The sequence below is a fragment of the Rhyacophila brunnea genome, unplaced genomic scaffold, assembly GCF_057557595.1.
Source record: "Rhyacophila brunnea isolate RB1 unplaced genomic scaffold, BYU_Rbru_1.0 scaffold_23, whole genome shotgun sequence".
Taxonomy (NCBI): Eukaryota; Metazoa; Arthropoda; class Insecta; order Trichoptera; family Rhyacophilidae; genus Rhyacophila; species Rhyacophila brunnea.
The window spans coordinates 26,292,590-26,316,633 of NW_028232893.1; the positions used below are offsets into that span (position 1 = coordinate 26,292,590).

The 24,044-nt window shown below is 33.3% G+C and overlaps 1 protein-coding gene across 2 annotated transcripts in view; it reads right to left on the minus strand.

The window, feature by feature from the left end:
• Positions 1 to 24,044, minus strand: part of LOC147069768 (rho GTPase-activating protein 15-like) — a 198,042-nt gene that overhangs the window by 160,076 nt on the left and 13,922 nt on the right. The window contains exon 2 of one of the 2 annotated variants that reach the window (XM_085950522.1): positions 231 to 475. In XM_085950522.1, the coding sequence (XP_085806648.1) occupies positions 231 to 341 (111 nt within the window). In that variant the 5' untranslated portion in view covers positions 342 to 475. Of the gene's footprint in view, positions 1 to 230; positions 522 to 24,044 lie in introns of those variants that run through there. The other variant, XM_085950523.1, reaches the window with a different exon arrangement.

Sequence of the window (24,044 nt, forward strand, 5' to 3'; positions counted from 1 at the left end):
AAACGCGCTAAAAGAAGTATAACTTCAAAAATACGAACAAAACTACATTCATAACTCAAACCCGTCAAAATGTCCCTTTTTGCTTTTGGGGCGACGATAATAATATGTTACTGCACGATTTAATAATGAATTGTCAAAATTGTACGGTTATTCAGCTGGTTTTTTTTAATCTAGAAATGCTAGAAGCATGCAAAATACTACGTGCATAACAGTATTTGGACAAAGTTTACCTGATATGTTTGTTCATTGATGATGCTGTCAGCGCTGAGAGCACGATGCTGCACTCCCAATCTCCGGATGTCCAAGACGCAAGACAGCTCATCCAGATAGCTCAAAGCCATCGTTTTCTTCAGGTGATACTCCAAATGGTATTGTTATCACTGACTCGATAGCCGATGGATTATTATAGTCACTTTTTCACAGGTTTCCATTATTTTGTTGTTTACACTCTCTATGTGATTTTATCAATACTGCACTGTTTTTGTTAACATTTTATTTAGTAGGATAAATAATATATTATTTTATTTACTATCAACAAAGATTTTTTTTAAATTACGATGTCTCTACAGTACGGCTTCTATATAACGTCTTCTACAACACCGCGGTCGTTTTTGGAACTAAAACCCTCCACCGCATTTACTTTGGTTACAAATGTTAATTGTACGTAAAACATTTCACTGTAGCACAGTTTGCCATGAGCTTTCTTATCGGAAAGAGATGACCGTATAATTTACGGTCTCCAATTTTATTAGATTCAATATGAACATTAATTCAATTTTCATAGCTGATTTTGACAAGAGTGAAAACCTAACCTAACCTAACAAATAATCCAATATATCGGCTATTTTCAAAATTTGTATGCTGCTGGCTTCTTGTAAAGTGTAAACCGACAAGAACCGTGTTTATTGAGACATGAATTTCATGACAGTACTTTATACGACCCAAATTAATTTGACGGTCTTTAATATCTCGTATGGCTATATATTTCCGATACAACATTTCACGGCGAAGTGTGACACGGCGAACTGCATACGTACAAATTTCCGGACATTATTTACTTTCCCGACTATAATGGAATAATTTAACCTTGAACGACCACACGTGCAATAATTATTATGCCTTTGTGCTGGGATATGATTATTATTTTGGACTGCACTTAAAACAAGCCTATTGCAACGCTTTCTCTCGCTCAGCGCCGCTCCGACAATGTCTTGTTTTCTGTCAAAACCTTCTAAAGTCACGCTAATGTGCTATATTTATAGCTAGGCCATAGGTTTTCAAACTGCGACTCATTTGCCCATGGTTTCACATCCCATAAACAACACACGTAAAACACTAAAACTTGACACAATTCCGAACACAGACATGCTAAAATCTGTTGAAACAAGTTGTACCTAGCGTGGTCATGAATGTACTAGTCGATAATTTAATATTAGCTATTATTGAACATGTTTTAATGTCATTTTGAAAATAGAATATTGATTTGACAAGAAGCCAACTAAAACAGGATGCAGAAAACACATTATGTTTGCTGTGTAAATAAAACGGTATAAGTTAGCAATACAAATTCAATAAGTAATAATTAATTGCATAATATTATGTTTTTAAAATAAACGAGTTTTTTTGCGTGAATGTAACATAAATACTTTTATTGTGTTAACTGTCAATTCATGGTGGAACTGCATTGGATTATTGATTAATTAAAAAAAACGCAAATTTTTTTGTAGTTATTCCACTTTTAATAAATAAATTTGGACCGGTTTAGTCCGTCTTATAGGTTGAAAATATCCCTCTAGGCCAGGGTTGGCGAACCTTTTTACGTACGCGTGACAAAATTTCCCAAATATTATTTTTCAACTGTCCGACATGCCGAGCAGTTGTAACGAAAAAATAGTTTTTAAAATTTCTATTAAAAAGGCGATTTTAGTAATCAGTAATCCGCCGCCCCAAAAACCAGACAAGTGTCAAATTAGTGAAAGCGGCGGATTATAGTGCATACATACAAATCTGATAAAAATTGAAACAGGTATTTCGTAAAAATATTTTGTTTTGAGAAATTTTTACTAGCAAATTGCAGTTTTATTTATAATCAAAATCAAGTATTTAATAAATTATGCAAATATTTACAAACTAAATATTAAACAGTAAATCACTCGACACAATCAGTTGTTCAGTGAGGCAGATATTCTTGAATGGCTTAGGATTCCTGGCTTTCCCTATGACCAAAAGCTTCAGTTTATGTGTCCCGATTGCATTGGAGCACGGCATAATTTGTGGCGCGGTCCATGGGCACTTTCCTCCCTGGTACATTACTTTATTCGAGATGAACGTACGTTTTACGAAGGAGAAGTTTAAACAATAAACCCGTCTCGTCTGCGTTGTATACTTGTACGCGAATTATAGAGCTTGATGTTGTGCTTTCAACTAGTAAAAATAACGGCGGATTATATTTAGTTGTCGGATAATCGAGCGGCGGATTAGTGAGAGTGTACTGTACCACTCACAAAATATAGCACACATATAGATTTATCACTTTTTTCAATTATGCCATACATTTCGGTCCACCAATTTTGAAACTGTCTGCCAGAATTACTACTTCTAGCTTCACCAAGTATTTGTTCCTTATTTGGTGGTAGAAATGAAAGTGTTTGTTAATGTATTAATTAGTTTGGTTATTTACGCACAAACTGAGACCAAAATTGCTCCGATCAGATGAGGCATTCCCTCGCTACAGTGGTCTCAAGCATTGTAAGCTTTAGGCGGCATTCCCCGCCACCTGGTGGATTAGTGCGATAATATTATATGTGACTCATAAAGTCAAAGGACCAACCTATGCAATTATATATTTAAATTAAACGTAATGCTTAATCTTGAAAAGTATTTGCCTGCTATATTTTATACGATGCGATCTGTCATTTATTATTATAGGTATTTGTTCTCTACAAATGCGTGCCATGCAAAATCATCTCGTGTGCCATAGGTTCGTTACCACTGCTCTATTATTATCACTAAATTATTATGAAAACAAATACATACGTATGACTACAACGTTTAGTGTGCACTATTTATGGCTGATCTTAAAAGCCTACCTCCACCCTTCGCTAGTGGACTATGACATACAGCTACCTTAGTCCGAATTATAATAATTTATTATATTATAAACCTGATTACACTAATTATTACACATTTAACATTCAGAAGATATCTCGCCTCAAGAGAAACAATTCACTTTCCCGGTGTTTACAACATAACATTACAACAAACATAGATTGTTGTTTTTTTTATCTCAAGATATTAAAAAAAAAAACTACATTCGTGAGAGTCGGCCTTGCAGTGGATAATTAAATTTAATAATGCATGTGTGTGGCGTATTGCTTATTACTTCAGACACGAGTGAAACAGGTTGAAAACAAGGCAATTAACAAACCGTGTGTGTGTGCCTATATTCGAATCGTTTTCTTAGTAAAAATACTAATATAATTACTAAATTAGTCCAGTGACATAGCTCAGAAAATCAAAGTATTGTACACTTTTGTACATAAGCATGAACTTAGAATTCAGTGTTGGCCAACGTGGCGCATTGAATGATTACAAGTGGAGCATTGCATCTTTGCGCTTTCTTATTATTTTGAAGTAGGTGCTATAACTGAATCTATCTTCATATTTTCAATACCTGAGTGCTGATTAAAAGCAAAACAAGGTCGCGAATAACTGATTCAAATTTTAAGAATTCTCTGCTGCTCTCTGTAACAAATTTAACACCAAACATTAAAAGACTGGGGAAATCCAAACGCTCAAAAGCTCTCGGTGCTCTATCCCGCTCAGAGCTCTCTCTCTCTCTCACCACATCCAACAACTGTGGTCCAGACAATGACATTATTAATGGACGACGCACTCAATACAGTAGCTAGCAAGTAAATTCGCGCATTCGCATGCATAGGTAGACGTCACGCAATTTCCATTATGCGATATCACGCATCGGGAATTTATAGCAATATTACCTTTATTGTAATGGCGTTAGAGCAGTGTTTCTAATGTCAATGTTCATTTGAGCGAACCCGTTCGAACCGAACCATTCAGCAGACCCAACAAAAGGCATCAGGAATTTATAGCAATATCACCTTTATTGTAATGGCGTTAGAACAGATTATGCCATTCGGCAGACCCGACAATAAAGTGAGTGTCGTCAGATGATTCGTCCATATTAATGTCATTGGTTCTAGAGTTATATTCACCAAACGAGACTCTCCGACGCCTGTAGCGCCATCAGCGGGGTCCACGACAGCGATCACCCTCTCGCCCAATAGATCATTTCTGACTATTGTAGATTGGTACTCCAATAAACGTGTGTTTTATCAACTGGCATAAATTAATTAATTTAATTGCGTGATTGAGTTATTTCTTTTCATCTCCTAAGCGAAGCAGATCCGATCCCTATTTTCCAAACCCAACAATGAACGTAAGAAGGTAGAAAAGGTGCTTGAGTTGTATGGCGCATCTGAACTCGTCTGTGAAAAAAATTGCGCATGGTATGCAAAAGATTGGCCACCCCTGACTTAGATAATATATCCGAAGGGTAAATTTTAAGATATTAAAGGTACAGGGATATTCTAACATAACATAACTTCAAAATCAATTATGGATCAAGTCCATCAAAATGGAACCTGAGATATTTGAACCTAAAGTTAGGTAAACTCTTTTTGTAAAATTCAGAAATGTTTTCATACGTTAACATGTTACCATATTTTGATAGTACATTCATCAATAATTTAAGTAAATAGTCGAAACATAAATTATAATTAGTATATTCAGGCTTTATCAATATTAGCAAATTAATGTTAATTAAATACCTCTTTATACTGCTGAAGGAACTGTCAAAATGGACATGATTCACATTCAATTTGATGTCTTATCAATACTAGTATTGCCATTTATGCGGAAAATTGTAGAGTTACGATTGTGATATTAACACACAATATAGAAATCTGTTTTATCTAGCCACTGAAATAAAAAAAATTGAATTTTATGAAAATTGGACTTGATCCATAATTATTGTGAATATAAATCTAATCAAATTTCTTTATTTTACATATAATGAACATAACAAATTATAAATTCAAAGCGTTCACGACATGACATAAAATAGGTGTTAATAATTTTGAAAAATAAAAATACAGAGAATAAGTAATAAAATAAGAAAATAAATAAAATAAGTAACAAAATAAAATTAGATGGAAGCACACAGAGTGAACTTTGATAGACCCTATCTTATAAACTTATAAAACAACGTCCACCTAAATTCACCCTCACGTAAGTGGAATATATCAATATCCGAAGCGATTTCATTAAACATGGTTACTGCCCTCCCAATTGGCATTACTAATGGCAGGTTAGTTCTGCACCGTGGGTGAACAAACAACGGATGCCCTCGATTCCTAAGGTAATTATCAGAAACACACAAGCCAACAACACCAAGAATGGCAGAGTTCACATTTACGCTGTAAGCATCCCAGAGAGAAAATCAGTCGGATAGAGCCACGGATAATATCCATACAGCCGAAAGTAAAGGAGTCTTAAAAATTTCTTTTGGACTCTCTCCACCATAAGGCCGTACTTCAACTGATGCGGGGCCCAAACGATAGACCTACTCTCAAGTCTGCTTCTAACTAAGGAGTTATAGAGATAATATGTAATATATATGAAAATCCAGAATGTGGTTCTCGTTGACCTCATGTTTGCTCATCCCTGGTCTATAGGTACTCTATAAGCATATTACCAATGATTGCGTGCATTTAAATACATATAATACTCGTATAAGTAAAATAAATAAAAACTAAGATATTTTTTTACATTTTTTTAGATATAGCATTCCGTTTCGTGTAATTTTATATTCCGAGCAATGAAAGGTACGATCTTCAGTAATGACAAAAGAAAAACAGCAAATTGTGCATTAATACAGTGGGTATAAACATAAACCAAATGAGGCTAACTTTTAATGACATTTTGATAAATTTAAATAATTTACTAGAAACATTCCCAACATGTGCCCGAATTTGATTGTATCCGCGTAAATTAATTTCAGTTCGCCGACTTTTGACAATTAATACAAACAAGTTTTAACACCATTTTAGTCAACAGGAGTGTGAATTCAGTAGATTTCACATCGCTTATTAAATTTACTTTCAACTAGGGAACACAGCAATTAATTTTAATTTCACCTACAACTTTAGGCAGGGGCTATGTAGAATATTTCCTAAGTAAATATTAAATTAATAACATGTATACAGAACTAAACTTCGGTACGTATATATTATAATTTTTTTCTGAATTGGACAGACGTTTAAGCCCTCTTTCAGACGGGATTCCGGTGTCGAGCCACCGGCGTGGCTCGATTCCGCATTTACACATAACTAAATGGGAGCGTTCAGACGGAAGACACCCGTATCGCACTTTTTTTAAGCCACCTGTGTGGCGGAGATTCCGCATTTACACATAACTAAATGGGAGCGTTCAGACGGAAGATACTCGTGTTTACGAGAATCGCACACTTTTCCTTTGCCCGCCACAATGTCAAGCCGCTCGAACTCATTATTATTTGCGAGCGCGGTTTTTATTACCTTTTTTTATGCATCGCCTCGGCCGAAACTCCGGTGATCGTAATAATAATAATAATTAATACAAAGACCGCTTTGATGCGGCGACACGTGTGCTATTATTATTATTGAAATAGAATTTATCATTGACACATAATTAATATTAATAGGCATGTTTTTTAGCTAAATAGAAATTTCTTCAAAATAAAATGCATATATGAAAACAGTGTTTCATACTGATCCAGATTCTGAAAAAAAAATTAATATTATTCTGTTTTCAATAAAAAAGACAATTTACAGATGGTGGTGTTGGTGAGAAAATTTCATACGATCGATTTGATGAAATTCATTATTGACAATAGTTTATAATCAAATAGATCAGTTTGGTCGAGCATCTTCAAAATACCTACTTAAGTAGGTATGTAAAGAAATAAATACTAACAAGTTTTTCTCTCAATGTATTTGCCATACTTTGTCGTGTAATTATTTTTATTGCTGAAGCCAGGTCTAATTACCTATTGTCTTTTCATTGAACTCCTCGGCGCTATTTATTTTGTAAATTTTAATTTATCATTGACGCATAATTAATATTAATAGGCATCTAAAATATCTAAAATTATGTGATTAAATTATAGGTAGGTACATAACTTTGGTTATTTTATTGATATGAAAATATTTTTTATTATTTGATTAGGCAGAGCATAATGAGCAGAATAAATTTTAAATTATTGTTTATTGTTATTAAATCGTATTTAATATTATTCTGTTTTCATTAAAAAAAACTACAATTTGCAGATGGTGTACTAAGTTTTTTTAAATTCGATGAAACCTGCGAAAACCATAGCTAATAGTAAAAAATACTCTAAAATTATGCGATTAAATTATAGGTACACAACTTTGGATATTTTATAGATAGGAAATATATTTTTTTATTATTTGGTTAGGATGGGAATAATGAAGTTTGTATTTATCGAGCATTCATAACAGAACTACAATGTACAATACAAAATTTGTCATTGATAGGGAACCTTTTTTTTAACATACGGTAGGTGAATTTTAAACACAGCAAATTTTTCTATGATAAAATTAGGCAATCTCATAATGTATATAAATAAGTACAAATATCACCAACAAGTTAGTATTAATTTAAGTAAACAATCGAAACCGACGTTCTCTATAATTTTTTTTATTCAATAATATGTACCTATATTTTTTACTGTCATTCAATTGAAAATTTACGCTAGGATAAAAGCGCTTGTATATCAAAATTATGAAATAAAATGTGGAAAAAGTAAAAAAAATAAAAATCTTTTATTTTCTAAAAGTGTTTTTTGAATGAAATATGTAGCAAGGTACCTGCCGTTGCATGTCATGAATCATGTGTCTTTCTACGTTATATATATTTAAATCAAATAATAATACCTCAGTAGCGAAGGGTGGAGGTAGGCTGTTAAGATCCACTATATATAGTGCACACTAAACTTTATCAGGTATTAGTATTTTTTTCATTGAAATAACACCACAATTTACAGAAGCTGTTGTTTCGTTTTTTTAATTCAATTAAACCCTGCGAAACCAAGCCATAATAGATAATAGTAAAAAAATACCTATCTATAAAATATCTAAAATTATGCAATTAAACCATACATAACTTTGAATATTTTAAAGATAGAATAATTTTTTTTTAATCTTTTATAGTTTGGCTTAGACAAGGCTTAATGAATTAAAAAAAAACAACCAACAAAATGTGTAATGATATTTATTCTTAATCCAACGAAAACAAATAAGTATGAATGAAAAGGTATGCACAATTTTGTCGTAACGCCCAAAATATACCAAAATTAGTATGGTTTGGTTTAGGCAGGGTTTAATTGATTTTAAAAATCTAACCAATAATATCTGTAAATTGTTCAATAAAAACAAATACGTATGACTAAAAAAGTTTAATGTGCACTAATTATGGCGGATCTTAACAGCCTACCTTCACCCTTCGCTCCTGTAATACCTAAATACATGATTGAATAGAACGGGCGTGTGTTCTTTTAGAAATGAACGTTAGCCTGCATTTTATCTACTTAAGGTCTTATAACTAATTTAATCACGGTAAGTGGTATAGTGAGGAATTTCGGATAAGTAGATATAAAATATTCTAAATCTAAATAAATTAACGTTTAGTATATTTTAGTTAGTTATAGTATTACTTTAGGTATATATTAGTTGGTATTTGTATGTATCTATATTAGTTATAGGTACCTGCGAAAAAGCTATTAGATATCATATAATTATTAAACAACGTATTCTATACGCATTGTATAAAATAAATGGTTTGTTATTACTGCATCGACCAAAGAACATTTTTATTGCGGCTAGATTCACCGTCATAATAATAATACGTAATAATAATAATAGTATTGTATTCATCGACCAACATGTGATTATTATTATATTATTATTAATTAGACGACCATAATGAAACCGCACCATTTAAATTAAACCGCCTAACGCAAAATTGGTTTTACCTTTCACATTTTTGTACTGTGTTTTCGAAATATATTTAGAAATTGAACGATCTTTTGACTTAAAGATATACATGTAGGAGAAGGGTGTGCAAAATGGCATAGTGTTTAGTTTAATGAAAAAAAGAATATCAAAACGTATAATTTATTATAAAAACGGAGCATGAATAAAGTAAAACTACCTTAAAAAAAAGAAGTAAAAACGTGTAGTTAAAAATCATTTCACCCCTCCGGTTGTACAAAATGGCAAACGACATAAATATTTGCCAAAAATAGAAACAAAAATATATTATCAAATAAAAATTTCATATTTTGACATTCAATTTCCACTGGAAAAGTAGTCATAAATCTTCCAAGATGTTTATCTCCGTTTTTATTGTTTTATTTCTATTTAAAAAATGCCTTCTTTAAGTTCTTACATTCATTTTCACAGCTAAAACTGCCTGATTTATTTTCATTGTATCCCATGTCTCTTACAGAGTTTTACGTAGGTAATTTCGGAACATAATCTTTCAGAAACAATAAAATCATAAATCACATAATATGCCGTTTTAGCCTATCATAATGTATGCCATTTTATCCCAATCAAATGAATTTGGCAAATTCGTTAAAAAAATGCAGTTTACACTTCAGTAATTATGATAAATTTACATCGTACATGAACACTAATAACGGCTACTTAAGCTGGTTTATATTAAATCTATATATGTATATATATATAAAGATTTAATAATATAGAATACATGTAATATTTATTACCTTTTGTCGACAAGCTGCAAAAATATTCGTTTGGTTCACAAATCTTTCCACTGTATCTTCTTGTACGGCTGTTTTGAGTAAACTCAATATGGCTGAATATTTAAAAGAAGGGTCATGCATTGTTACTCAGCTAGTTGCATCATGTTAGACTGCACCATTTCGCCAGTAGAGCAAAAGTTTATTTTTCCCCACTGTGCCATTTTGAACACATTTCCCCTACTATGAATGATAAGACTATTAATCCTTACAGCGCTGACAGCACAGCTGTTGTATCCTCATTTGGTGGCCATTATATATAATTAGCATGTAATATAAACGTGGTATTTAAATAGTAATTAAATGTTCCGCGGTGAAGCGATTAAACGTAATAATTAACTCAAATCATATAATTTTGCACTTGTGGCGGTTTAGTTGTGATGGTGCGATATGAATTCAGTGGCTGCCATAGCCACTGCAGTGTAGAGTGGCTGGATTCTTCGGTGGCTCGACACCGGAATCCCGTCTGTGAGAGCTCTAAGTGATAACCAGATAAGGGCTGAATAGAATAATGTACGGTCCATTCTTAAGTGGAAACTCTAATAGATAGATTATTCATCTAAAGGGTTGCGTTCTCTACTATTTCAAATGCCAACTCCTTATCTCTCCATGTCTACTCACTACTGTCTATTCTGTCATCTGCTACCCGGAACAATTCAGCTACACTCGTACCAATCGCCAGTGGCAAAGGGAAGAGGGAGGAGTTGGTTAGTTTTTTTTTTTAATTCATTAAGCCTTACCTAAACCAAACCATATTGATATAAAAATATTCTTCTATCTATAAAATATCTAAAATTATATTGTAAGTATGATTTAATCGCATAATTTTAGATATTTTATAGATAGTCATATTATATTCTTTGACTATTATCTATTATAGCTTGATTTATTCAGGGCTTAATTAAATTTTAATAACTACCTAGTCAATATTATCTTGAAATTGTAGTATTAGTTAAATGAAAACAAATATGTATGACTGACAAAGTTTAGTTTCCACTATTTATGTTGGATCTTAACAGCCTACCTCCACCCTTCGCCAGTGCTATAGCTACATATCGAAAGCCTGAACCCTCCGTGATAATATTTTCTCGCTTCGTGTCCATACCTCGATTATATAGAAAAGGATTATGTGATTATGAGAACATAAGGTCTCAACCTCTAAGGATTCGTCTCATTTTAAGATAGGCACTCTTTGGAATCTCAATTTTTGTTTTTTATTTCAAACATGGAATGTGTCAATCAGAATATTTTAAATGTTGTCATAAAAAAAAAGTACTTTTAATACACTAAAACTAGCCATGAAAATTCATAACAATTATGCAAAATAAAATTAATACCTGTCACGTTTTTCATTTTAATTATATGAATAAATAAATTCTCACAAATTGCTTAATTGCTCTCAAAGTTTTAACAGTATCATGTTCTTTCTTAATTTATTTATTTTCCTTTCTCAAACTGTTCTCTTCGGATAACAATTGAGCACTATTTCACTTTCTCTCTATAGAGGTTTTTTTTTATTGACGCCTGTGATACAACTTGTGCAATAATAAACAACACCTACCATACTTCATTAAGCAAAACAAAAAGTAATAATGGCGGGATTTGTAATAATAACACCCACCTGTTTTAATTAATCACTTAATAAAAACAACAGTTGAAAAAAAATACTTCTCATGTTCAATTTGAATTCAATTATTTTTTACTAGAACAAAGACAGGTTAACAAACCGAATGCATATTATATTATTATATAAATATACAGGTAGGTCATTAACATTGTTATCAGCGTTTCTGTCAATGCACTTCTGTTAAATCAATGAGGAATGTCACCTCATAAATTGAGTAATTAAATTTGCATTCACCTGTAAAACGTCAAAAGGAAGCAAAAGTACTCAAATTAAAAATAATTAAAATAGTACCTGTGTAATGTAAGAACACCAGTGACCGACAGAGGTTGTTGTGTACCTTTTCTTCTGGCTTTGTGAGGTCTGAGAAAAAGACCATGGTTTCTTGGCTGATTATATTTCTAGGGTTGGGTTTTGTAAGTACATGAATGCCCTTTCACACATATAATCTAAGGCCATCTGCTCACGCAGAAACTAAAATCTGATGAACTGGTTGGTGATGGAACTCATAAACTAACCAGTGACTGATGCTTCGTACACGGCGCTACCGAAACATAATAATTTCATAACCTCAAACTGTCAAACACATTGTATTTCCTACTTCATTTTAAGCTTTTTCCGTAATATCTTTGCGGAAATATTCTGGCAGCTTGTAATTATATAGGCAGGAGTATTTCTAAACATCTGCCACATATTAATTAAAATTAAAGTCGGTTCGCCCATCTTTAAATTTTGACGTCTTGACTTGCTATTGCTTGTTTATTTCAGTTCAGTGCTAGTGCTACCAATTTTGGAAAGAAAATATGATTTGTCATCGAATCTACTGATATTGGTACCACTGTTTAATAGGTGACTGGCAACTGAGAGACTGGGAGACTCGCATGTAGCGTCTAATCGGTTTCAGTTGCGGGTGATTTGAAACTGAGAGATTCCAGTCTTGCCGTCAGCGAGCCGCCATTAAAATACATTAGCTAGATACTGGAGTTTCAGTCTCATCTTTTTTGAGTATTCACGTGAGAGGATGGCCTAAATTTGCATTTACCTGTAAAAAGTCAAAAGGAAATAAGTACTCAAATTAACAATTAAAACAGTACCTGTGTAATACAAGAACACCAGCGACCGACAAGGGTTGTTGGTACCTTTTCTTCTAACTGACTTTATGAGATCTGAGAGATAGACCTCGGTTCTTGGTCTGGCTGATGATATTTTATAGGGTTGGGTCTTGTAAGTATATGTACAATAATACCCTGTCCCAATCTTTTAATCTAACTGTCCGTCCTATAAAGCACCTATACACGTGCATAGATTAACTTGCACCAATAGTGTGTATTTTAAACTATCGCGATAATAACTGTTTACACTTACACGTAAACGTGCTGACAGTCTCTCCAATCTCATAGCGCCTGTACACGTGCATGGGTTCCTGGCAGCAATAGTGAGTATTTTAAACTATCGTGACAATGTTTACACGTAAAAGTGGTGACTGTCTCTCCAATCCAGCGATTTTGTCACTGTATGGTACTATTTCGTACTATTTGACAGATAGTGAAAATCCGTCAATTTGAAAATTCGTTAGTAGTTCGTTTTTTTTTTGCCGGCAGTTTCGCCACTATCGTTCTACTGCGCAGGCGCAGATCGAAAAATCCTACTGTCGCATGAAAATTCAGAAGTTTCCAAACTTTTTTGATTCATACATGAAATCTTCGTCTGCGTCAAAATATAGTGTATTTGGGGTATAGCGTATAGCTTATCGGAATTATGTTTATCAATCTGTTCTGTGAATACATTTGCTGTATATAATGAAAATAATTACAAGATAAAAATAACTTTTTACATACCACGTTTTTAAATTTTCTGTTGAATCATAATATAAACTTGACAATTATATGTATTAATAAATACTTTTTTTGTACTTGATAGAAATACTGAATAAATATTATAGAATACTGAAATATCATTTTGACATTTCATATTGATTTCCATAGTAACGCACGTATATATTAATAATTTAGTTGCTAGGACCCCCTTAGCAACCAATAATAGTGAGTAGTAAATATTACTTTTAACGATTTTTTTCCGAAACATACAAAACAGAATTAACTGAAAATGAATTTAATCCTGCTTAAAGATAGCCAAAAGTATTAAAAGAATGCATTGTCGTCGTGTTCTGATATATTCTAAAAGTTTCAAATGTCTAGCTAGTCGGGAAGTTAGTTAAAAATCTTCAATTGTCCAATACAAATCTTGGACAAACAAGAAAAAATCTGTACCGGACAAACAAGAATACGAGCTAATAAAAACGTGGTAAAATTGAAAAGAATTTTAATTAAGAATAACAATTACTTTTCGCGAGCCGACAAGACTTTAAAAAAGAATTGGATAAAAAAAATCAGGATGTCTTCACATCAGGAAATAACCATTTCGAATTATATGAAACATTAAAGCGAATTTTATACGAATGCATTAAAATTTATTTACGCCATATTATATTATTATTACGAATGTGTTATGTTATGCCAACCTGCGTTATCGTAATTATTACGTGAGAGAAAAAAAATGTTAAAATCCGCAGCGCATGACCGCAGTTTACAATCGTTCGTACAATCGATTGTTGGTTGTGGTTGTAGGTGGTACATTTTTTTTAAAAAATCCGAATCGATCCAATAATAATAAATTTTATTGTCTATGGTATTTTCTTTGTTGTCATCATTTTATTGCAGTCGTACTTAGGGATGGCAATACCGGTATTTCAAAACCGATATTTAATTATTTATCGATACGGAAATTCCGGTTTCAAAAATCCAAAAAAGAAAGCATTCGCGTACATAATATGTTTTCAAAAATGACTTCAATGTTATTTATGCATTAATTACTAATGAAAAAATAACATTAAATGGATAAAAAAGTAACTACATACTAAGTACCTAAGTTAAGTGTCTAAGTACCTACCTAATTGGTGTTTTCGCCGACAATATAAAAAAAGTATTTTTTTCGACCATGTCCGATTCTAATAGGATCATATAGGCCTCCACAGAGTAGAGGTTTGTATTAACAGATTTTGTTTTTTACGAGAAATGGATGTCAGCCACTTGCTCAACCTATTAGGTCCATACCCTGGCATGTAAAAAATCCAAGGTTTGTGAAGTCACTAGGTACCTATAAGCGTTCATTACAATACTTCTTTTGTAGTTTATGAATGCCATGCTTGTTTCGGGGAAAAATTCTAATTGTGTATTTTGTTTTGAATTGAGACTTTTTGTGTTATGTGACCGTTCATTTAAAAATACATTTTCTCTGATATAACGAGTAACGCTTATCACGAGCAAATTCAGTAGGTCTCATCTTCCTCGTAATAACCAAGTTCGACTGTATATTGTATAATATTAAATTAAGTGTATAAATTTTATGCTGCCAAAACGCAAATATATTATTTTTTTTGGATTTAAGTTTTGTACTATTCCATTTGAGTCGTTTTTTGCGACCCGGGTTTCGCCTTTCGGCATCTTCAGGCACAGCGTTTATATAATATTTTTCTATACTATGTTTTGACGAATACTGGTATTAATACCGGTATTCAATAAGAAATACCGGTATTGCAATCCCTAATCGTACATATTACTTATATTAATTTTTAATTCTGCAATTTTGTACTGCTCTACCTACGTACGGAATAAAACAAAAACAAAAACAGAGAGGGAAAATAATTAATTTAATACTAAAGCCACGAAAAACTATTTATTTTTTTCCGTTTTCGGAAAGTGAAGCTATCAAATTTCAAATTTATTTATTTTACATATAATGAACATAACAAATTATAAATTCAAAGCGTTCACGACATGACATAAAATAAGTGTTAATAATAAAAAAAAAAAAAAAAATACAGAGAAAAAGTAATAAAATAAGAAAATAAATTAAATAAGTAACAAAATAAAAGTAGATGGAAGCACACAGAGTGAACTTTGATAAACCCTATCTTAAAAACTTATAAAACAACGTCCACCTAAATTCACCCTCACTATCTTTCCTTTAGGTAATATGACCGAGTTAAATGCTTTATTCAATACATATCCTATAAACGGAATGACACAACAGAAATTCAAAGAATTGGTACTTCAAATTTTGACCTTTGGTTGCATCGACTTATTCATACCAGCGCATCTATTCCATACACAAGGTTGCTATCGGCGGATATCGAGGGTATTTTATCATATTATGTATGTATTGAAGTATTATAAATTGTTACAATAAGTTAGCCGTCTAAACCATTAAAACTGTCTATTTCACTCTAAAAGTGAACACAGCCAAGAGAGATGCTGTTAAAACATAGCACTTTTTGACAGTAGAGACGGTTAACTTATTGTAACAATTAAGCACCTCAATACATAAATATGATAAACTACCCTCGATAACCGGCAATATACGCCTTGCGTATTGAATAGATGTTGCAATATACCTATTATGTCAACGATTTTATACTTTCGTTTATTAACCACAGCGCGTTTTGTTGGGCTCATTAGGTATATTTTTTCTAAATTATTAAAATCGAAAAAATGAAATCGAAAGATGAATTCGATATATTTACTAATTACGCATGCATGGATAATGTAATAAAAAGATCTTCGCAAACGAACAAGCTAATACGCACACCTCTGCTCATAGAAACGTTAATCTTTCGTGAAAATAACAGACGAAAGCAGCAGTTTACCTATTGCCTGGGAATCGAACCCGGATCCCCTGGCACGAGACGCCTTGAAACGTTGAATGCTCATACTGCTGAATGCCATAAATGCGCTAGAAGAATAGGGTATTGACTATCCTTCCAAAGTTCATGATCGTAAATTATCTGTTTACTAACTAACTAACAGATTGGTCGAATGCGATTATTTAGTTTGAAAAAAACATCTGCTGTTACAAACGACAAGTTTCATGCTTCTCGGGCTCGGTCGAAAACGTCAGGACGCATACAACACACCTACGAATTGGTCATTCCTATACCGGCTCGCCGCATCCCTGTTCCCTGTGTATATATACGTTTGGAAGGTTACCTGCAGGGAACTCGGAAATAATGGGAACTAAAATACACAACGGGTAAGGCGATAGCAGGTAAGCGACTCGAGTAAGGAAGAATCCGGGTTAAACTTACACACGTGTCTAGAATATGTTTTACGTCGATTACTGAAAACTGCTCTCGGTTTATGCATTTACGCTCATTTAATGTTGGTGTTTTACACACACTATTGCACGTGCATAATGCGTGCTTCATTTTCGTAGGACACTCACACATTCAAAAGCCTGCTTCACCATGCGGCGTATTGAATATAGCCTATCGGTATTCTATTTATTATCTGTTCTGTGGTTACGTGCGACTGTCGCTAAGTATAGGTAAATCGTTTTACAGTGGCACCATGGGTACGGCAAATGCGGCTTGCAGTTGTAGTGATATTGTTTGCTAGCATTGAAACAGGCATTGTCGCAAGCAATTCAATACACGCGCGAATCGCCTATGGTGCCACTGTAGAATGATTTACCTATAGATCTGCGCGATCTTCATATGCAACACCGGATCGCCGTTCTTGGAAGGTTTGATTTATAGCTGTGCGGCAGACGAGGCGATTTTAGATGTGAGAGCCGGCTAAAGAAACCACAGAAAATCGCGCCAGTAGGAAGAAAGCGGTGGTCAACACCGAATTGAGTTGTACCGCTGTCGCAATGACAACAAGAAGAAATCCTCTTTAATAATGAGATTTTGTGTATAAGGCAGTGTTCATTAGTAAATCAATGAATGGTTCGTTTATGTAATCAAAAAAAAAAAGTTTTAATAAATAATAAATAATTAACAGCCTTCAAAATTATCACGACTAAAAATAAATTATTAAATATACATTACAGGCTGCGTAGTATTATGATTTTCCTCGTGCTTTTAGTTTTTTATTTAATCTGAAACTGAATATAACAGACATACCTACTGATAAGCGAAATGCGTCATTTTGTTATGTTTCGCGTGTAGTTGCGTAAAAACGGCAATACATTAATAATCATTATAAAGTTAAAAAAATGACCAATAACCTAATGATTAAAAATATAATATGAATTTACGTTATCTATTCAAACAGAAACATTTTAACTGATAATAGCGCTGTCAAAGGCAAGCCGTAAGTAATTATTGATACCTACAGGGCTCGAAATGGATCGAAGCGCAACGGAGCGCTAACCTAACCTTATGATTAAAAATATAATATGAATTTATGTTATCTATTCAAACAGAAACATTTTAACTGATAATAGCGCTTTCAAACCCAAGTCGTAAGTATTTTTTACCAAACAGGGCTCGAAATGGACCGGAGTACACCAGAGCGCTGTTCCGGTTCATGAAATAGGCAAAATTAATTTGACCGTCTGAGTTATATATAGGCCATATAACAAAAAAACTAAAACAATTATTTTTATAAAACACACAATATATAGTTATGGGTAACTGCAGGTCAGGTATTTATATAGCTGATCAAAATAAAGATGCGAAAGACCTAACCCTAATTATATCACATTTTCTATATCTCATTTTTTAAGGTCTACCTGCAGTTTGAAATGCATTTAATTCAAATTTATTGAATAAGCCTTTGAAAAGGTTCCTCGCCCCATGTTTCCAAAGACGTTGTAAAAAAACTGCTTTTATTAAGATGGAGCCTAAATATATTAAAGTGACAATGAGTTTCCAAAACTATTGTGTATCAAACGTCACGCAGTGGTGATTTATTTTCCAGTGCTGTACTGAGATAAAAACGCATTGCACTAGTGTTATAAGCGTAAATAGGATTTATTTTTTACAATAATCCGTCATTACTTATTTATAATAGGTAACAATCGCAAAACACAGTGGGTTTGGCATAATATGTACATTATGACAAAACGTCAAAACTAACCTTGTTTATGGCGCCATGTTTTAAAAGATTATAATATGTAAATTGTACGTTAAACATTTCACCGTGACACAGTTCGCCGTGAGCTTTCTTATCGGAAAGAGATGACCATAATATTATACTATACGGTCTCCAATTTTATTAGATTTATTATGAACATTAATTCAATTGTCATAGCTGATTTTGGCAAAATTCATGAATCCCCTCTCGCTCGCGTGTATGACTGCATCACGTTCACGCACGCCGAGCGACGAGACAGGAAATCGGATCGACGATATCTGTTGTCAAGGCGATCGAGTACCACAATAAAGTGCGAGAAATCCTTGATTAATGGAATATGAGCATGTACTAAGCAATTATTAATGCCTATATGTTTGGTTGACGGATTAACATCCGTCAACTAGACGTAAGTGCGGGCCTGTGGCGACGGCGATCGTAAATAGTTATGTAGAAAAGTTTACGTGACGGGCACAAACATATAACCATTTTTATCAACGTTCCCAAGTAACAATTATAATTATTAAGCTATCATTTAATAAGTATGTTAGTAACCTACAGATTTCATATTCTGAGACCAACGTCCGGGAGGTATTCAGGCCGTCAGAGGGCCTCAAAGTTGGCCCTCCGGCGGGAGTTAGCCGAAGGATTGGTATGCGCTATTGTAGGCCTGGTGCCGCAAATATGCCAATTTGACTACTGGGATATGAGGCCTTACTATCCAGGCTAACTCGCGAGCATTCTTGTTTTTGGGTAAGAGGTACTGTCACGCCACCAGGGCCTGCAGTACGGCCGACTTTGTAAACGGCTCTCCCTCACCCATGAGAAACGTCACCACACGGGGGGTATACTGTATCGATATTTAAATACAAATCCATTGATACCAAATACTTCTTCGTACGTGCATTTTTCGCGTGGCTGAGTCAGAAACAAGATATAACTGCTACATAGGGTACACAGTCTCTGTACCAGTAAGTATTTGAAAAACGTAAGTAACGTAAGGCCGGGACCGCCCATTTGGAGGAGTGGCCTAGTACATATAATTTGATATAGCAGGTCCTTACGTAACTATTACGGGTAATTAGTCACCGTACGATTTCGCTAATTTGCATAAGGAAACCGTTACGAGATTTTTGCATCCCTTAAACGTAGGCCAAAGAAATGAAATCACCCAGTTTTGAATAAAAACCCCTAATTTTTGATTTCTTCATCAGTCTTCTCTGTGCTTCCAGACCCTGTGTCTGCGATAGTCAGAAGCGCGTTTTCTTCATATATTTCCATACAAGTCTGAGAAACTAGAGGGGTAGATCTAGCCGATCTAGGATCACTCCCACCGAGCCACCCGCCGGGGTTTAAAATACCTACCGGTCAATACCTCTCGGTATAAATACCTACTGTCACTCTGACAGTTCGCGGCCGCGGAGTGTCAGACAGCGACTTAGTCGTTTTGAGATTTTGTTTTTTTTTGGACCTGGTTCCCAAACTTTCTTCTCAGTGCCCCGCGCTCGCGTAATCTCGACTACGCCATAATCAATAATTAATATTAATTAATTATTTAATAAATGATAAATAATAAGTGCATCAATTTCGAGAATTAATTACTATATTGTAATAAATCTATTTTTTTATAACTTTTCTTGGTTTACGGACATTAATAAAGTTTACTTTTTATAACTTTTTTGTGGTTTACGGACAATAATAAAGTTTACTTTCCTTCTTAACTTTTTTTGTGGTTTCGAACATTATTACAATTGTACTTTTTATAATAATTGGTGATTCGGAAACTAATAAAACAAACTTTAGATCAGTGACTATTCTTTCTATTGACTATAATATTTTGACCACCTGCTCTTCCACATTGATGTACCTCCACTTCAGGCATCGAGCTAGCCAAGAATTCGGAGGCCTACACTAACCTAATAATAATAATTCAGTATCGGCTATTTTCAAAATTTGTTTGCTGCTGGTTTCCTGTAAAGTGTAAAACGACAAGAACCGTGTTATATTTAGACATTAATTGTATGTCAGTACCTACTATACGGCCCAAAGAGGTTGGACGATCTTTAATATACGGCCATATATTTCCGATACAACATTTCACGGTGAATAGAGATACGGCGAACTGCAAACGTACAAGTTTCCGGCCACGGTTTTTTAAACTGCCAATATACGAAATATTATTTTTCTATGGCTACCAAATCAAAGTGCAGTAATGTTACATAATATATAATTATTATTCTCTACCATATCTGCAATAATATAATTTATGATCCCCTCTAAATTTAGTCCAAAATATTTACTTGAGACCGAAATAAGTACCTAACATAATTTTGAACAAACATAATTTTGAAAAACACTTTCTTAAAAAAATATATTATAACCAATAGAAAAATTCTTTTTGAAAAAAGTAAGCCACTCCGGCAGGGAATCCAACCCTGCATTTCCCGGGTTTACGTCCCATCCGCGCATTACCTCTATGCTACGCAGTGACATACTAATTGCGACAAACTTTAGCTATTGGCCACTTTTAATACCCACTCATCAGCGCTCTTCTAAATCAAGCTACTTTGGCAATCGATGTTTGTTTATTAAATCAAAGCCTATTACTTCAATTACTAACCGACGTCGCGGATTTCTCCAATATTTTTTATGATGTAACTTACTTGAACTTGCTAATAATTTATAATTCTTAACTATTTCTTTTATTCAACGAATAATTCACAAGATTTAAGAATGTACCATTCTAATTATTATTGAACATACATAATTTTGAAAAACACTTTCTGAGAAAATATATTATAACCAATAGAAAAAATCTTTTTGAAAAAAGTAACCTACGTATTGATTTTTGAAATACCAATTTATTTAAGTATGTATACTGAATTTAAGTATGAATGGAGAGGTGCATGCTGGGCATAACGCGAAAGGACAAAAAGAGAAATGATTGGATAAGGAAGCAGACGACGGTTTGTGATCTGATAGAGTTCATTAAAAGCCTCAAATGAAGATGGGCTGGACACATAGCTAGAAGAAGAGACAATTGTTGGACGAATTTAGTCATGCAGTGGTATCCAAGAGGTACAAAATGGCCGAAAGGTAGACCTAGAGGCCATTGGATCGATGAAATGATAAAGTTCTGCGGAAGTACATGACAACGCAACACACAAGATCGAGAGAAGTGGAAGCAGCTTGAAGAGGCTTTCATCCAGCAGTGGATAGATTCAGGCTGATGATGATGATAACTTAATTATTTTGTAGAGTTGTGTTTAAATACGAAAATATATAATATAAAATATATAATAAATAATAAATAAACAATATATAAACGCACATACCTAAGCTAATAAAACTAATCATATATATATATATATATATATAATAACACGGTACGATAAAAAAACTTCTGGGAAATATTGCAGTTTTTTATCACCTAGTACACTTAGGTAATATAATATAGAAAACTCACTCAAAGAACAATAGGTTCAAAAACTCATAAATAAACATGAATGTTCCACACACACACGTTCCAATTTTAAACCATTATTATTAGTTAATTTTGTGCAATATAGCGTTTGCAAGAAACTTGGCGGCGATCGATAATGCAACACTGACACAGTTCGGAAACTAAACAAAACTAAAACTGCACGAATCAGCTGTCAAAAAGTTACTTTACCTCGAGAATGATACAAGCGGTAAACAATATTTTCGCATGAAATGGGGGTAATGCTATGATCACATCGTTAAATTAACTTAAAAAAAAAACAAACAAGGAAGTTGCGTAGCTTATATTGTTTTATACCATTAAAATAAAACAGTTTGTATAAAAGTGTATTATGCTATTAATTTTGTAATGTAAGAATCAAAAGTGCAGCAAGATCCTGCTGCACTTTTGATTTGTGTCGTTAATCCAATTTTAGGAGAGGATCATTAATATATTATAAACTGCTTGTGAAGATAAGGATCCTTGTTAAATACAATCGTTTTTTTATTTGTAAGTTTCTTTTTTGAATGAAAACATATTTTTAATGTTTTTACATGCATACTGATTATTTAAAATGAAAATTCTTAGTAAAATGTATTAAATTGCAGCTAAAAATTTTACTCTCAACCCCAAAGAGATTGAAAGGAGTCCAATCTCTTTGCTCAACCCTAATAAAACACAGCTAGAAAAATGTAAGATTACGACATACAATATTGAGATCCCGCATGATTTCTGGTTTAATTTTTATATGAGTTTTGGGGAAAATAACATTAATTATTAAGTAAAAAATATATATAATTTAAAGAAAACGATTAGATTGTAAAATATAAAAATATCGACATCTCAGAGAAAAACCTACCATTAATTACATATCGTGTGATTGCTAAGAGACTAATAAATGAGGAAACAATCAACAATAATTAATTAATCTCATATTTTGTTACCATAAAATAAATACCAGGCACGAAAATGAAATGCATAAAATTTTACTGGTTTTTGTTGAATACCCAGATTGAAAATTTTTCCTAGAATTGCAATCCCTAATAATTGACACCCTGACTTTCATATCACAATCAAAATGTATTCATTCTGCATTAATTATTATGTACATTGGTTTGGGCGCCATCCAGTTTTGACTAATTTTGAACACTCGCGTTTTGACTACGTCGGAGTATTTTTTTAGAATATTAGAGTTTATAACTAGCTCCAAATATCGGTAAAAGTAGAAAAATACGCTATACACTGTGATAACCTTATTACCAGATAGGTAATGAAAACATAAACAACAATATATGACCTATGTCTCATACAATGTATTATTTAAAGAAAATGGTTCAGCACACAGAGAACGGTTCAACGTTACAGAGATGTTAACAGGACGATGATTTCTTAACACATTCAGTGATCAAAACACGCCTGGCGTGTGGCCATTAGATACATATACATTTACTGCTGACCAGTTAATTACCACATTTAATTATCATGCTAATTGCTACACGCCAGGCGTGTCTTTAGCACTGAGTTGTGGTAATTAGCTGTTCACAGTGAATGAGTTAACTGCAATTTGATCGGACATTATCTTTAACATTAGTCGCAACAAAATAGTCAGCATGATTGACTTTTTCAAGTTTTCTATTGCGCCTCCTTCTTTATTACGTAGATTATATATAAGCTATCATATATTATTATATACAGAGAGGATGTCAATATAACTAGTCATATAAATTATACGACCTAATAATATGCCACTTCAAAATTTACATAATTTGAACACGGTAAGTTTTCATTGGCCGAACAATCAGTAGGGTGAAACAATATGACACTACACTGACGTGACCATAGCACTCACATCTCATCACCGCATCACTGGCAAAGCTGAAACACTAAACAAAACTTCACGATCCATTAAAAAAATGCCGATAAATTGACGTTTCGCGAACTGTACGCTGTACACTCGACCCGTCGTTGAGAGAATGTCAGCTGTACCTCTGTGAACGAATGAAGCTATTGCCGTGGTATTGTTTTAATTGACTCAGTAGCTGGGTCTAGCAATGGCGTACTGAAATATTATAATTTTACGTCAGTAAACTATGACAAGTTTTGTTTGATAAGTTTTCAGCT